Genomic DNA, 15,938 nt, shown 5'->3' with positions numbered 1-15,938 from the left:
CAGACTTGTTCATAAGAGACCCTTACCAGTTCCTACTGGCCTCTGTCCACCGCCCGTCAAATGACATGTATTTGGGAGCGTGTCTGAGTTCTCAGCGGTGAGTCTGAGGAAAAGGCTTGAGTGAGCTACCGAACAGTAAAAGTGATGAACCTTACTCCGATGGGTTTCATGGCCCACAGTAGAGCCCTTCAAATTAGACTACATTTTGACTTTCATTTCCACATTCAGACTGGTTCTGCTCACTGTCAACTTGTCTCAAAGTTTAACTCTTTTTTTTTTCACTTTAGTTTTCTTTCTTGTTGGTCCTCCTCTCCTCTCCTCTTTTGGCTTCTCTTCTTTCCTCTCTTCTTTTTCTTTTTCCTTCTTTTTTCTCTGACATTTCTTCTCTTTCTTCTTCTGCTCTAGCTGTCTATCTATCTATCTATCTATCTATCTATCTCTTCTCTTCTCTTATTCTCTCCATCCTCTCACATCCCTCTTTTCTTTCTCTCCCTCAGCTCCCGGCGTTCCGAGTTTCCTGGCCTTCTCCGAGGTGACGGGCAGCGCGCTCAACGTGTCCTGGGGCGCACCGGCACAGCCCAACGGAGTGGTGGAGGGATACCGCGTCGTCTACCAGCCCACCGCACCTGTCCAAGGTCAGAGGCAGAGAGAGATGGATAGTAGACATGTTTACAAAACACTACTGAAAACAAAAACACTACTGACCATGCAAACAAAAACACTACTGACCATGCAAACAAAAACACTGCTGACCATGCAAACAAAAACACTACTGACCATGGAAATAAATCACTACCGACCATGTTTACAAAACACAACTGACCATGCAAACAAAAACACTACTGACCATGGAAACAAAACACTACCGACCATGCAATCAAAAACACTACTGAAAACAAAAACACTACTGACCATGCAAACAAAAAAACACTACTGACCATGCAAACAAAACACTACCAACCATGCAAACAAAAACACTACCGAACATGGAAACAAAACACTACCGACCATGCAAACAAAAACACTACTGACCATGCAATCAAAAACACTACTGACCATGGCAACAAAACACTACCGACCATGCAAACAGAAACACTACTGACCATGGAAACAAAACACTACCGACCATGCAAACAAAACACTACTGACCATGCAAACAAAAACACTACCGACCATGCAAACAAAAACACTACTGACCATGGAAACAAAACACTACCGACCATGCAAACAAAACACTACTGACCATGCAAACAAAAACACTACCGACCATGCAAACAAAAACACTACTGACCATGTTTACAAAACATTACATTACATTACATTACATTACATTTGGCTGACGCTTTTTAACCAAAGCGACTAACAACATGGTAAACAGTAAGTTTTAGAACAATTCTCACAATTTTAGGACAGTTTAAAAAAAAACATTAGAGTACAGTAAGAATAAGTGCGTCGGTGAGTGCTGTTTTTAGCAATTACTTGTCAGTTTAAAACGGCTGGTGAGTGCTAGGATCAGTAAGACTTGTTGTAAGTGTTGCTATGAGAGTAGATGTTCTCTAAAGAGCTGGGTCTTCAGGAGTTTTTTGAAAGTGGAAAAGGATGTCCCTGCCCTTGTAGGAACTGGCAGTGTGTTCCACCAACGAGGAACAACAGATGAGAAAAGTTTGGATTGGCTTGAGTGTACCGGTGGTAGAGCTAGACGTCGTTCGTCAGAGGAGCGCAGCGGACCATGCAAACAAAAACACTACTGACCATGTTTACAGAACACTTCTGACTATTTTACCACAGGCACTTCATTAAACTGGTGGATAGAATGTTTATAAAATTATAAACCATGTATAAAATCATAAACTCATAAATAAATGAGTTCACTGGAGATAGAAAAGTACTTTGGAAAGCCAGCAGAGTGACAGAGAGGGATGAGATGAGAGATTGAGAGGAGAGAAAGAGAGGGATGAGAGGAGAGAAAGAGAGGGATGTGATGAGAGATTGAGAGGAGAGAAAGAGAGGGATGAGATGAGAGATTGAGAGGAGAGAAAGAGAGAGAGAGTGTGAGAGAGACAGGGAGATGGAGTGAGAGATAGGGAGAGAGGGATATGGAGAGAGAGATGGAGGAAGAGGACATATTCAAGGCAATGCTAAGGCAATGTAAGACTTAGAGAGAGAGAGAGTGAGAATGTTAAAGCGAGAGAGTGAGTGAGAGAGAAATAGTAGACAGATGATACTGTACTCTCAAAGGTTTGTACTCTTGGCACCTCTGTCTTATATTTTCAATCAAGTTTTTACAACTAGTAAATAATGGCATACAATGAATAAATGAAATAACTTCAATAATATAATAATATTAATAATTATAATATTATGCTACCTATGTGGTCTAGAAATCAGTCAGCTAACTAGGACATCAGTCTATCAGTCAGGAAACAAACACAAACGGAAACAAACACGCAAACAAAACTGCACATATCAAATGTTTTGCAGTTGACATTTACAAACTGAACTCACTTTGTTTCCTCACGGTACATTCAAACTTAGCTTCCAAAAACCAGCCGGAAGCGTCCTTTTTGGTTATCCGCGATTTGTCAGCTGTCAAAGAACACTGTGATGTAGTGCATTTTTCCACTAGAAGTTGAACATGTTCTCAACTTTAAAAACATCTGAGCTGCAGAAAAAGATGTCCGCGATCGCATTTTAAAAGAAGCCAGGGACTTTTTTTCAAAACATGATCTACTCCATAGGATTATAATGTAAAATGGAAGCCGGCAGCTGTGAAAAATATGCCTATTCTGAACATAACCTTACAGTGTCCTTGATTTCACACTTGGAGACTGAACCCTCATTGTTTCCAAGTCTCTTCAAGTCTGCCTCAGTGTCCATTAGGAATAACTAAAGGAAATACCTACCAGTAGCTTATTATAATGCATGAACGACCGATAACAAGATATTACAATGCATGAACGACCAATAACAAGATATTATAATGCATGAACGACCAATAACAATGATATTATAATGCACGAACAACTAATAGTAATGATACTATAATGCATTAATGACCGATAACAATTATACTGTATGATGCAGAGGCACGGCAGTCCATCATTAGCCATGACTAATGCAATGCAAGATGCACAGTTGATGGAAAATGATAGAAATAGAGCCAAGATAATAAATGAGTTAGTAACTAAAAAGAAAATCTGTATCCACCCATAAAAGATTGTACTGAAACTTTTGCAGATTTTTTTTTTTTGTAAAGACTTCTATGCCAACATTTTTATTAAAAAAAAAAAAACATCAAAGTGTGTTTTTCTCTTCAGTGATCTGTTCTTTTCCCAGGACACCACAAGATGTTTTGTGGAAACACTACTAATACTACACCTGTGTTTGAGATGATAAACAGAGTGATACTAGAAAACAACAACGTAATAAAAGAATAATTATGAAAATTATTTCTTTTTAAACTTTAAAGTGAAAATTACAAAGGGAATATTAAAATGTGTTGTTTTAGCAGTCATATATGTAAAAGTGTTGCCTGATTTCTAAAGTCCTTTAGCTCTCAGTGCAACAGCTGATATTTGTTCTGATGGACAGGCTTCAGTGTGAAGCTGACAGCACTGACATCGGCCTTGTTTGCGATAGACCTGTGATTGACATCTAAAACAACCAATCTCGTTTGTATTGCCATCCTTATTGACCTCTGTACACTCTCCTGATTGGCAGGCTTGAGTTAAATGACAGCCAGTCAAGCGTCTTGTCTTGAAGTGCCATGGATATAACCATGAACTGAAGAACCTTCAAAATAAGATGTTGTGTCAGTCTGTCTGTCTGTCTGACTATCTTCTGCCTGTCTCTTTGTCTACCTCTGTTCATCTGTTATGTCTGTCCATCTGTGTGTCTGTCTGTTGATCTATCTATATATATTTCTGTCTGTTTTTGACTGACAGCCATCCTCACCTTTCCCCCTTTTTCCATTGGACCATTGACCTCTCTCTCTCTCTCTCTCTCTCTCTCTCCTGATTGGCAGGTGTGAGTAAGGTGGTGACGGTGGAGGTGCGGGGGAACTGGCAGCGCTGGCTGAAGGTGCGTGACCTGAGCCACGGTGTCACCTACACCTTCCACATCCAGGCCCGCACCGTCAGCTACGGCCCCGAGCTGGAGGCCAACGTCACCGCCGGACCAGTGGACGGTACGAAACATAACACACATACAGTACACACATAATTGAATTCTTTATTTGAATCCTTTCTTTACAGAAAGGATTTAAATATTCTCAGAGATGATACAGCTTTGACATTCAAGGGTACACAAAGCATCACCTACGCCACACAGCAAGACTGCCTATCACACACACACACACACGCGCACGCGCTGAGACACGACACCCTCCCCATTGGATGAGGGAAGATCTTAGACACCATGTGATTGGCTGGTCTAATAATCCTGTGTGATAGGTCAGTGTGATATAGACCAGACACTAGGACAGAGACGAGGTACTGTACATACTGTACAGTGTGATTGGTCAGTGACTTAACCCAGTGATACTCAGTGGACTGTAATACACAATCCCATTGGACGATGTGACGCTGGACGACCCCAATGGACGACGTGACCCTTTGTGATTGGGCAGTGACTGAGTGGGTGGTCCAGTTGACTCTATCTGACAATCCTATTGGACAAGTTCACAAAGTAGACACTGGGGACTGTAAAGACTGTATAGACACAATCCTAATGGACAAGGTCAGAAACGATGCGTGACCGGACAGGCAACGAGAGACGTATATATTCCCTCTTCCCAGGCTCTGCTTACTTTACTTCTTCAAGCTAAACTTTAACAGATTTTGATTGGCTGGCCCCACTAATTATCATGCAGGGAGTTGGGTATCGGTAGGGCGGGGAAAAAAACGACATATTTAATATTCATCACTGTTGGCGGTGGAGGAGTAGGAGTTCGTATAACATACCACCCTCAGTGGACTCAGTGGAGTATGTGTGTGTGTGTGTGTGTGTGTGTTAGTGTGTGTGTGTTTTTGTGTGGAACTAATGGGCAATTAACCCCTCCCCTCCTCCTCCCCCAGGGTCTCCTGGAGCGCCCTTACAGACATCAATCACCAAGTCCTCCTCAGCCTTGACACTCCATTGGTCAGAGGGCAATGAGGGGGCGGGACCGGTCACAGGCTACGTGATTGAGGCTCGTCCATCAGGTGACGTGACCGACTGCTTCGTTACTGTTTTTTTATTCTCCTCATTTTCTCATGCTCACTCTTTCTCTCTCTCTCTCTCTCTCTCTCTCTCTGTTTCTCTTTCTCTCTCATTCTCTCTCTCTCTCTCTGTTTCTCTTTCTCTCTCATTCTATTTCTCTGTTTCTCTCTCTCTCATTCTCTCTCTCTCTCTCTCTCTCTCTCTCTCTCTCTCTCTGTTTCTTTATCACATCTTCTACCCCGTTTCTGTTTCCCTATCCTTCTCACTCTTTCTCCCAAAGAGTTGTTTGTATGTTTGTGTGAGTCACACATGTGTCCATGCATTTGTTAAGTGCTTCACTGATTAACCAACTCTCTCTCTCTCTCTCTCCTTTACCCCTGTTCAGATGAGGGATTATGGGATGCGTTTGTGAAGCAGCTCCCCCCGAGCAGCACGTCTCACTCCATCAGTCTGGAGCGCCTACGGCCCGGTGTCAGCTACGAGTTCCGCGTCATCGCCGTCAACCGCTACGGCTACGGAGACCCCAGCCCCGCCTCTGCTGCCATGTCCGGTAAGCTCCGACACACACACACACACACACACACACACACGTGTACCGACATTTTTACACACTCTGTGTCTCTCACAAACAAATGTGTAACTGCACACAAATATACACTGATCACCAGTTTGAATGATCACTCTACTCATCTGATGCACGCATTTATAGTTTTCCAACTTGAATTCAAAACGTTTATTTAATGAAGTCCTCAGGTAGACATAAAACGACACAACACACACACACACACACCTAAACTCTCTCGTTGTCCCCAGTAGCCATGTATCCTGCTGGTATTGGCTGGAGCGCCAGTTCATTAAAACGCTTAATTACCCAGTTTGGACGGAGTTAAAGTGCCTTCTCACTGAAGCCACTGAAGTGTTTGTTAGAAACAAAAGTGTTTATTTATATCAAATACCTGATGGACACGAGGCCCTGGAGATCAATTAAGAAGCTCTGATTTAGTAACTCAATGACTCACACACACACACACACACACACACACAGGATGGCTGGGGGAAAAGAGTCAATGTCCTTGGGCAGTGATAGCAGGAAGCTGCAAGGGAAAACAGGTAGCATATTGAGTGCCAGCACAACCAATGGATAGAATAGAGAGAGAAATTGTGAAAGAAAGAAACAAACAAACAAACAAACAAACAAACAAACAAACAAACAGAGAGAGAGTTGCAGAGTGAGAACAACAGCTACAGAGACAATAGGTCTGTGTGATGAAATGAGTGGGAGAAAGTTTGAGACAGACATGAAGTGAGGAGAAAATAGGACAATAGAGGGAGGTTCGCTTTTGCATGAGTCTGCACTGCCACCTACTGGCCCGCAAATGTATGTGCAGCTGTTTTCTCTTCACGGTCTTGCCTCTCTCAGCAGTCAAGTCAAGTCAGGCCAAGTCAAGTTTATTTATAAATAGATAAATTGTAAATACATATAGGACATTTCAAACACAGGTGTTGTGTCAAAGGTTGTGTGGTTCTAGTGTGGTGTATGGCTGTTTAACTGGGACATTGGCTACAATACAGATGCATCTTGATTGATAATTCTTTTTATCTAAATTGTTTTAAGTCGCTCTACCATATTGTCCTCACTACACCACTAAGGTAAACATTGCAGGTTACATTCACAGTTGTTGCGCTGTGCTTCTCATCAAGAGCACTGTCGATTTATGTGCTCTTTGACATGGTCTGACCATGTTTATCTGTTTGTTTGTTTATCTGTATGTCTCAGCTCTGTCAGAGAGGCCATTCTATGAGGAGTGGTGGTTCCTGGTTGTCATGGCGCTGTGCAGCCTCATTCTGATCCTGCTGGTGGTGTTTGGCCTGCTCCTGCATGGACAGAACAGGAAGTACCGCAGCTGTGGCACAGGTAAAACGCACACACGCACACACACACATACACACTCACGTATGGACACTTATGGTGTAGAACATTCTGACGGATTTTGATAATGTTCTAATGTTCTCTCATGTGCATGAGCACGCACACTATGCGCCTTAGCTGCTGTGTGTGTGTGTGTGTGTGTGTGTGTGTGTGTGTGTGTGTGTGTGTGTGTGTAAATATATGTGTGTGTGTGCGTGTGTTAGTGTTAGTGTCTATTTTAATGATGCCCTTTGGTGTTTAGTCGAGTTGGCTTCCTTCCTCTGATTATGCATGTCAATGCCCATGAATGTGCTTATGCCAGTACGTCTGTATCTTTACTTAACCATCAATCTCTTCTCAACCCCCCCCCACACACACACACACACCACACACCCCTCCCATCTCCTTGATGGTCCTGCTTCCAGGGAAGCACATCTCGTCTGTGGAGGAGGCGGTTACCCTCGACAACGGAGGCTTCACGGCGCTGGAGCTAAACAGCAGACACCTGAACATGAAGAGCTCCTTCCTGAAGAAGAACGGCACCAGGTGAGGGAGAAGGACGAGCAGCAAAGGAGGGAAAGAGGGAAGGAGGGAGGGAGGGAGAAAAGGAAGAGAAAGAGCAGAAACAGACATGAAGAGTCAAGGAAGGAGACAGGAATGAGAAGTAACTATTCATGGGTTTCATCAGGTCCCTTTCCACAGGTGTATAAAATCAAGCGCCTAGATTATGAATGCAGACTGCATGGTGCTTGAATACACATGTGGACCTGATGAAACCCATGAATTGTCATCTGCACACCGTACTCAAGTCAACACTCTACACACACTTGTCTCCTCCCCTTGAAGCCTACTGTACAGAGCTCTTGTTATTAGTTCATTCTCAAGCACTCTGTGCTTGAGAATGAATTCAGCACTCGAGTCCTCCTGTCTCCTCCCTTTGATGCCTACTGTACAGAGCTCTTGTTGTTAGTTCATTCTCTGCGAGCAACACTTTGAAGTCCGCACTCTGAAGTGTCCTCCCCTTCGTGTCCTCCTGCAGATCCCCTCCCCGACCCAGCCCTGGGGGTCTTCACTACTCGGACGAGGACCTGTGTAACAACTACAACGGAGCCGTCCTCACCGAGAGCACCACCCTCACAGAGAAGGCAGGAGAGCTGTCCGGGTCAGAGGTAACGATCATTTGATATGTAAGGGATAATACACGACACGGTGGTCTGTTCACAGAAATGACTGCACGGTCGAGGTTGTAAAACGGCCCCCTACGCGAAGCGAGTGCATTAATTTCTGTGAACAGACCACCGTAATCCATTATCCCGCTTATTCCAATGTTACCACTTGCGTTGTGTATCGCTAAAACTGTCTTGTTTGTAGAACTACTTTCTTCCGACACATATCAACTAATTTCTCAACTTGCAGGACAAACTGCCGTTACTAGTTCTAAATATATGGTTGCTACGGCCAAAGGCCAGTCGTTAGTTCTATCTCTCCCGTTGTCAAGCAGGCGTATCCCAAGATTCTGATGAACTTCAGCTTTGAAACATCGCTATTTTACTTAGCCTGCTGTCATCCATCTAGCTAAAAGCCACCTCCGTCATATGCTACAATGTTGCAATGTTCTGAACGTCTGCATTTTACAGCTCGGATGCAACGTGACAGTTCATTTAAACTTCACAACGAGTTTGGCGAATTAATATACAAGTTTGATACAGCCAAAAAAATTGATCTACTTCAGAAGGACCATTAACCGTATATGCAAATAACGTACGGTTAATGGTCGTTCTAAATTACGTAGGACAATGGGAAATTCAACCAAGCAGTGGAATAAATGTATATATTTAGCGGACGCTTCAATCCAAAGTGACTTACATACAGTATGTCAATTATATTACTAGAGCCACGCCCAATTATGATAATAATGATAACGCCTACTGCAGGATGGATAATAATGATTTTAAATATGGTAGTAGTAACATTTCATAGTAATAGTAGTAGTAGTAATGGTAGTTGATATACTGTAACTCTTGCATTTTATCCCAAATGATTTTGTAATTTCCATTTTCCTTGCCTTTTTGAAAAATGTTGTTTATACAGTGTATATATATATATATATATATATATATATTTTTTTTTTTTTTTTTTTCTACCTCAACATCTCACACTCACACACACACACATGCTTTGATTTTTCTTCGCACCTGCACCCCTAACCTGTCCGTCCGTCCACTACAGATGACGGACAGCGACTACGAGGACGAGGCGCCCAAGCACTCCTTCGTCAACCACTACATGAGCGACCCGACCTACTACAACTCGTGGAAGCGGCAGCCCAAGGGCCTGAAGGCGGCCTCGTCCGCGCTGGTCGGTGGCGTGGTCAGCACGCCGACGCCGCCGTTCGGCTACGAGGAGCAGCGGCGCGGCAGCGGGAGCAACGGCGGCGGAGTGGTCGTCAGCAGCAACGGCGGCAGCGGCGGCGACGGATACTACCAGACGGTGGTGACCCAGCACAGCGCGGGGGGCGTGTACACGCCAGGCGGGCAGCCGGCGGCTACCGGCACGCGCACGCCCGTCACGGGCTTCTCCTCCTTCGTCTGACCAGGGACAGCAGACGGGGACGGGGGGGGGGGGGAGGGGGGGGGTGGGAGGGGGTTTGTGTGAGAGTTGGCCATTCAGGATTAGAGGGACGTGCGTGGACTCATCACGGCTAAGACTGGCCTCTGCTCCTTCATCTGAATGGGGAGGGGAGAGTGAGGAGAGTGTGTGTGTGTGTGTGTGTGTGTGTGTGTGTGTGTGTGTGTGTGTAATGATAGGGGGATGATCTAATCACGACCATCACCGGCCTCTCCTTCATCTTACTGGGGCGATGGATGGAGGACAGGAGGGAAGTCTGACCATGACCTGGACAGAGGGGTCAACAGGTCCACCAGCCAGACGTCTGACCGCCGAGTGGAGGTTATGAGGGAGTGTCTTTTGTGGGGTGGTCGGGGGGGGGGGGGGGGGGGGGGGGGGGGAGGAGAACCAGCTGCATGTTTGTACCCAAAAAAGGGACTCTGTGGTATAGAGTTTGGGATGTATGTGATGTCTATGGATGGATTTAATTGCTCACAGTCTGTAGTCTGGAGAGTCTGGAGCATGGGAGCCAATGGGACTCCCAGGCTGCCCATGTGAAGAGGGTGTATACAGGTGATATGTGTATGTGGGTGTAAGTATGACATTTTAATTGTAAATGAGAACGGTTCACTCCACTCAACCCCTCCCAGTGACTTTAAAACACCCACCAATGCACACCCCCTTAACCTGAATCTCAAAAATGTCGGACTGACGCTACACAAGACTGGACACTTCCGAGAACTTATTTTGACTCTCTTTCTCATCCCTCTTCGGAGTCCCACGGCAATATGGGACGTGTCATAATGGTTGTCTGTGGAGACACTTTTGTGTTTGCCGCCAATCCCATGACAACTGCTGTATTGTTCTGAAGAGGGCAACTGAGAGTCGTTCACGGACGGATGACATCATGTCTCTCAGTGTTTAGTGTTCTGCGGTCAGAAACAAAGACGCTGCTGTTCACCCTTGTCCGCCCCAGTGGCCCCCTCTGCCCACAATAAAAACCTGTTTCCTCAATGGTGGTGGTGATGATGGTCATGATCATGGTGTCTGATGATGATGATGATGATGAAGATTATGATTTCCTGGTTCTAGTGTGAGAGACTCCACTCTGGGTCAGAACATCACACTGTGTACATGGAGCAGCGGATTGCCAGAGAGAGAGAGTCTTTGGAGGACTCGTGGCCTCTCAGCTGGAGCGGTTGGGTCTCGTTCAGAGACGGACCTGAGACCTCTGTCTCGCACACGTAAATTAGTGCACTTTCACTTACAGTGGTGACTGAGTGACAAAACTTTCACTAGGGAAAAACAAAACAACACAAAAAAAGGTGTGCTTGCTTCGTTGTTATTTTTTGTTTTTGTTTGTTTATTTGCTTCCTCTTCTTTTATTTCAGTAAGAAAAATGGAAATAATGTTTTTTTTTTTAAAAAAAGAAATCCAGCAATCCAAAAATGGTGTTTCATCCAAAAATGTATGTGTGTTTTAGACGCTTTTATTTTATTTCATTTAATTTTTTACTTGTAATTTTAGCGCTGTAACAAACTCCCATGTGTATTTTTAGGACGAAAAAAATTATTTTGTACAGATGAACTTTTTACTGTAGACTAGTGTTCGGTGCCAAGTCAGTGTGTTCCTGTAGACTCCCAATCACTGCGTTCACTTCTCTACCACAAACTCTGGCAAGAAAGGGACATTAACAAATCACTGCATCCAAGGTTATCAATTGTTGTTTTGATTTTAATTGTTTTTTTAAAAAAAAATAAAGTTGTTTCTTTTTACATATTATTTATTTCCATTTTGTCACTCCAAAATTGATTAAAATTGTTGTGTCCCATTGTGTTGGGGTGAAATGAAGTGTGTGTCTGTGTGTTTGAATGGCCATGCTTTACACGTGTCATGAGATCCTCTGTGGGCATATTGTAGATAGCAGGTAATGAATGAGTACATTGTAGTATTCTTTGTAGCATATGTGACTGGGCTTCTAACAGTTTACTCAAATGCATTTCATAAGTCTTGCCTTGCCAACGCTACATCATGGCTTCAGTACTATATTGTACTGGCAATTAAATCAAAATATTAGCAAAGGGCATAGCCACACATTTGCCCACTGAACTTCAACACGTAGAAAAAGAAAAGCACCTGAAAAAAACTCTATTTTCATATTTATACTAGTATCATTAGATCAAGACAAGCTAGTTGCTTATTGTGGATTTACCAAGAATAAATTACCCATTTGGTAAGAACAAGACATTGATTAATAAAGTGTAAATAAATGTATAATGATGCTTAAAGGAGAGTTCAGGCCATTTTTCACTCATAGGGGGGCAACACCGTTGTCTCCAGACAGGATGAGATATGTTCTTTTATGTTTAGCCAACAGCCACCATTCCTGTTTAGAAGATTTCCTCCAATCCTATAAAGTGAAGCAAAACATGATAAGTCTGTTCACCTTTTCTGAAGTTCACAGGTATTATTTATACCTAATCATTTAAATCACTCATAAACAATTCATCCAGTATATTTACACTGATATTTATTCACTAAGATTTAGAAAAACACATGCGTTAATAATAATAATAATAATAATAATAATAATATGTATTCTTTGGGAATCCAACCCTTCAACTTCCTGATATTTACTCTGGAGTGGTGACCATGTTGTACTCTGGTGTCTTACAGGCCGTTCCCAATGCAGTTAGTGAAAAGAGTAGTGCACTGTGTAGTGTGTACTCACAGCATTCATACAGCTTTTTGATCCTCAGGATGTCAGTGGGAGAGAGACCCTGAATCTGGCCAATGGGGACGTCCGGGTCAGGGATGGGGGTGAGCGTTGCCTTTCCATACTCGGTGGTGAAAACAGTTCTACAGAGGCCAATGGGTGGTAGTTATTGAGATATTTGGGGAGAGAATAATCATCTGATTCATGTAATGACATACACAGATTGATTGAGTGAGTGAGTGATATAAGTGAGTAATTCAGTGCTTCATGTTGTGTTGCCTTACCGGGTGTAGTGCATCACAGATGTGTAGTCATATGGAGTGCCCATGTTACCATATTGTTTTCTAAAATTGTAAGCCTGGTCTGCCAAATCAATAGAAATGGGATGAATAGAAGTGGAACATTTTAGTTTAATGACAGTGTTAGGGGAAAGTACCATCTAAGGCTTATGTACCAGCCACTCGTTTTCAAGTTAATTTATAGATATTCAAATATTATTATTACTATTAATGTAATCTAATGCAATGATATACTTATATAACATAATATTTAAAGGTTCAAAATCATTACTTTTAAAAAAATAACCATGAAACTATCAAAAACAAGGAACTTTTTATATTTCAATATGTATGTGCTGAATGGAGAGAGTAGGCGAGGTCATGGGCGTGGTTGAGCTCGTGCTGGATGAGGCCATTGTAGATGCATTCATCCCTGTTCAAGGACACCAACTGCCTGCCTCCTGCTCTCCCGATGTAAGACCAGCACCTGAACAAAATGATGAGAATTGAGGACTATAGGGTACACAGCAAAAACTGCTTATCTAATACAATCTAACCAAGTGTTATTAATCTCATATCAAGACCAAACAATCTGGTAGTTGGTATCGTTTTCAGTATAACGACACAAAGAGCTCTTTTCCAAAACACTATAAATCCATTTTTGAAAAGATCAACAAGTCATGTTATTTAAATGTGTATTTCAGGTAATGCAGTGTAGTTGTGTTGTTTTAATTGAGTAAAGATAAATCAAATAACGATTAACCTAATTACATTCCACTGAAATTACTTGGAAAACAAATCTCTGTATCTCTTTCACTCAGGTACTAGTCTAGCATCTGACAATACACTAACGTTTCCCTCAGCCACCAGGGCAGAGGGCCAATCAGTCACAACATAACATAAAAAGAGTAGCATAACATAAAAAGAATTACAGTCTGAAACATTTGTAAATTTATGTACAGCATAAGTAGGCCTAAATACATTGTTTCCTGACTGCCAATACAGTTTATAATTAGTTAATTATAATTTATAATTATGCAAATTAGGAGTAACGTTAGGAGTTAGCTGGTTAGCACTTCGGACCTGTAACCGGAGGGTTGCCGGTTCGAACCCCGACCAGTAGGCACGGTTGAATTGCCCTTGAGCAAGGCACCTAACCCCTCACTGCTCCCCGAGCGCCGCTGTTGATGCAGGCAGCTCACTGCGCTGGGATTAGTGTGTGCTTCACCTCACTGTGTGTTCACTGTGTGCTGAGTGTGTTTCACTAATTCACGGATTGGGAAAAATGCAGAGATCAAATTTCCCTCACGGGATCAAAAGAGTATATATACTTATACTTATACTTATACTCAATGTGATTGGTTAGGCTGGACCAATGATTTCAAAGTTAAGGAAAACTCTATGCCTGATTCGATGCCAGGGTTGGCAACGTTTCCCAATCTCTTCACAAAGCGAAACAAAGTAGTGACTAAAGAGAGGGATTAAGATCCTCCTGTGCGCTATGATTCTAGAACGTTCCAAACAAATGGAAGAAACTCACCCTCTGCCATTCTCTATGCTGAGGTAGTCGACCTCTGTTGAGCGAGGCACAAATCGGATGCAGGTCTCTTTTGTGAAGGTCAGCATCGCCTTTTCGATTTTCATCCTTTCATAGAGGGCTAAACAAAGCAAAGCAAATGTCAGTGTTTTTAAGTATTAAAACACAAACATTAAGCAAGGGATAATGATTTGTCCACTGGTCACTATCAGAATATAAATTCCCATAGGACAAACAGGACCCCATGATAGGCTATGTCTGTTTCAGCTTCTTTCAGATACAATAAAGTCAAAGACAATACATATATTGGGCCCTAACTTAAATGGCAGGAAAAGTGCAAAGCCTGTCTAAAAGCAAAGCTATGTATCAATATTTGAGCTTAACATCTTGCCCATATTGTTAAATTAGCAAATTGATTTTGTGTAGTTATTAAATTACATTTAGTTAGTCTTTGCACATTGGCCATTATTCAAATTAGGGCCCTTTATGCTATAAGTGAAACCCACTCACAGAAATCAGGGCTCACAGTCACAGGCACTTCGACAAGGCCATTGACAGATTTCTTCCACTTGCAGAAGAAGCAGGACAACGCATTCCTCCGTCGCTGAACAGCAATATCACCCTCCATGAGAAGCTCACCGGAGGCTACAGGAAGAAATGTCAGTCATGAAGGAACTCACATGAAGGAACTCACAACTCACGTTGCATATTATTTTATATTTTAAGGACCACAATGGAAATAAGCCCTGTGACTTTATTGTGTTTATCCTCTTGACCAATAGTGTACAAAGACATTTTATTTATTTATTATTTAGTTTCTATTAGTAAACATTCTTTGTACAGTAACAACAATAAAGAATTTCAATCAATCAATTAGGCCCTTCACTCGAGTACTCTAAACATGCTGTGAAACACATTATCTTGTCATAAATCGGTAAATGATATGTGACCATCATCGGTAAGCTCAGAAGACTTGATGTCATGGCGGCTTATAGCCATGTTACATCATCTGTTTTGTAATAGACCCCTTCAGTGTTTGTATACATCCTTTAGTCAGTCAGACCTATAGTTCCTTACATCCAACAAAAAAATTACCCTATTTGTATAACTTTGCAATTGTTCAAATGGATGCATAATATAATTTAAATCATTATTCATTCTCTGTTGAAAAATCTAAACTGTCACTGTCAAATAGTCACAAGTTTCCAAAAATATTAATACTTTAGTAAAGTACAGATACTCAAAAATCATACTTAAGTACAGTAATCAAGTAAATGTACTTAGTTACTGTCCATATCCCCTGGTCTTAGCTAATGGCGATTGTTTGTCTGAGCCGGTAACAGAATGGGTAGACGACGTTAGTAAGTGGCCAGAGATTGATTAGCCCGACATATATGGCTATCTGGTTGACAAGCCCAGCTTGTATCCATGCAAAAAGTAGTAATAGTAAGCATTTTTCTTGACGTTTCCTTGACGTTTCAGTTATGTTTCATGTCATCTGCCATGACATGTTTATAACTATGTCAAATTACATTTTTAAGTTAGTTATTCCATCAAGATATGAAATTAAGTATGAATTGACTGAAGCTCTGTGAGAGGTTAAAGGTGAAACCTGCCATTGTTAGCGGACAGAATCTGGGTTGTTCAGTCCATGTTGTCTGCATCGTCGATAAGCGTTTCAATGTCAACACC

At 42.3% G+C, this 15,938-nt stretch overlaps 1 protein-coding gene and 1 long non-coding RNA gene across 2 annotated transcripts in view; one reads left to right on the top strand and one right to left on the bottom strand.

Annotated features, from left to right (window-relative positions):
• Nucleotides 1-9,707, top strand: part of sdk1b (sidekick cell adhesion molecule 1b) — a 296,641-nt gene extending 286,934 nt beyond the window's left edge. The window contains 8 exon segments of the mRNA XM_048249003.1: nucleotides 498-635; nucleotides 4,025-4,186; nucleotides 5,076-5,201; nucleotides 5,585-5,749; nucleotides 6,977-7,114; nucleotides 7,534-7,654; nucleotides 8,148-8,277; nucleotides 9,338-9,707. Coding sequence (XP_048104960.1) covers nucleotides 498-635; nucleotides 4,025-4,186; nucleotides 5,076-5,201; nucleotides 5,585-5,749; nucleotides 6,977-7,114; nucleotides 7,534-7,654; nucleotides 8,148-8,277; nucleotides 9,338-9,700 — 1,343 coding nt within the window. The 3' untranslated portion in view covers nucleotides 9,701-9,707.
• Nucleotides 9,708-11,435: 1,728 nt separating this feature from the next.
• LOC125297835 lies at nucleotides 11,436-14,886 on the bottom strand. Its single transcript, XR_007194116.1, has 5 exons — nucleotides 14,757-14,886; nucleotides 14,250-14,367; nucleotides 12,716-13,196; nucleotides 12,447-12,574; nucleotides 11,436-12,125 (listed from the first exon to the last, which is right to left on the bottom strand). It is a non-coding gene; the product is annotated as an uncharacterized LOC125297835 (long non-coding RNA).
• Nucleotides 14,887-15,938: the final 1,052 nt, after the last annotated feature.

This window comes from Alosa alosa, chromosome 7, assembly GCF_017589495.1.
Source record: "Alosa alosa isolate M-15738 ecotype Scorff River chromosome 7, AALO_Geno_1.1, whole genome shotgun sequence".
NCBI classification, from domain to species: Eukaryota; Metazoa; Chordata; class Actinopteri; order Clupeiformes; family Clupeidae; genus Alosa; species Alosa alosa.
This window is presented reverse-complemented; position numbering and strand designations above follow the sequence as displayed.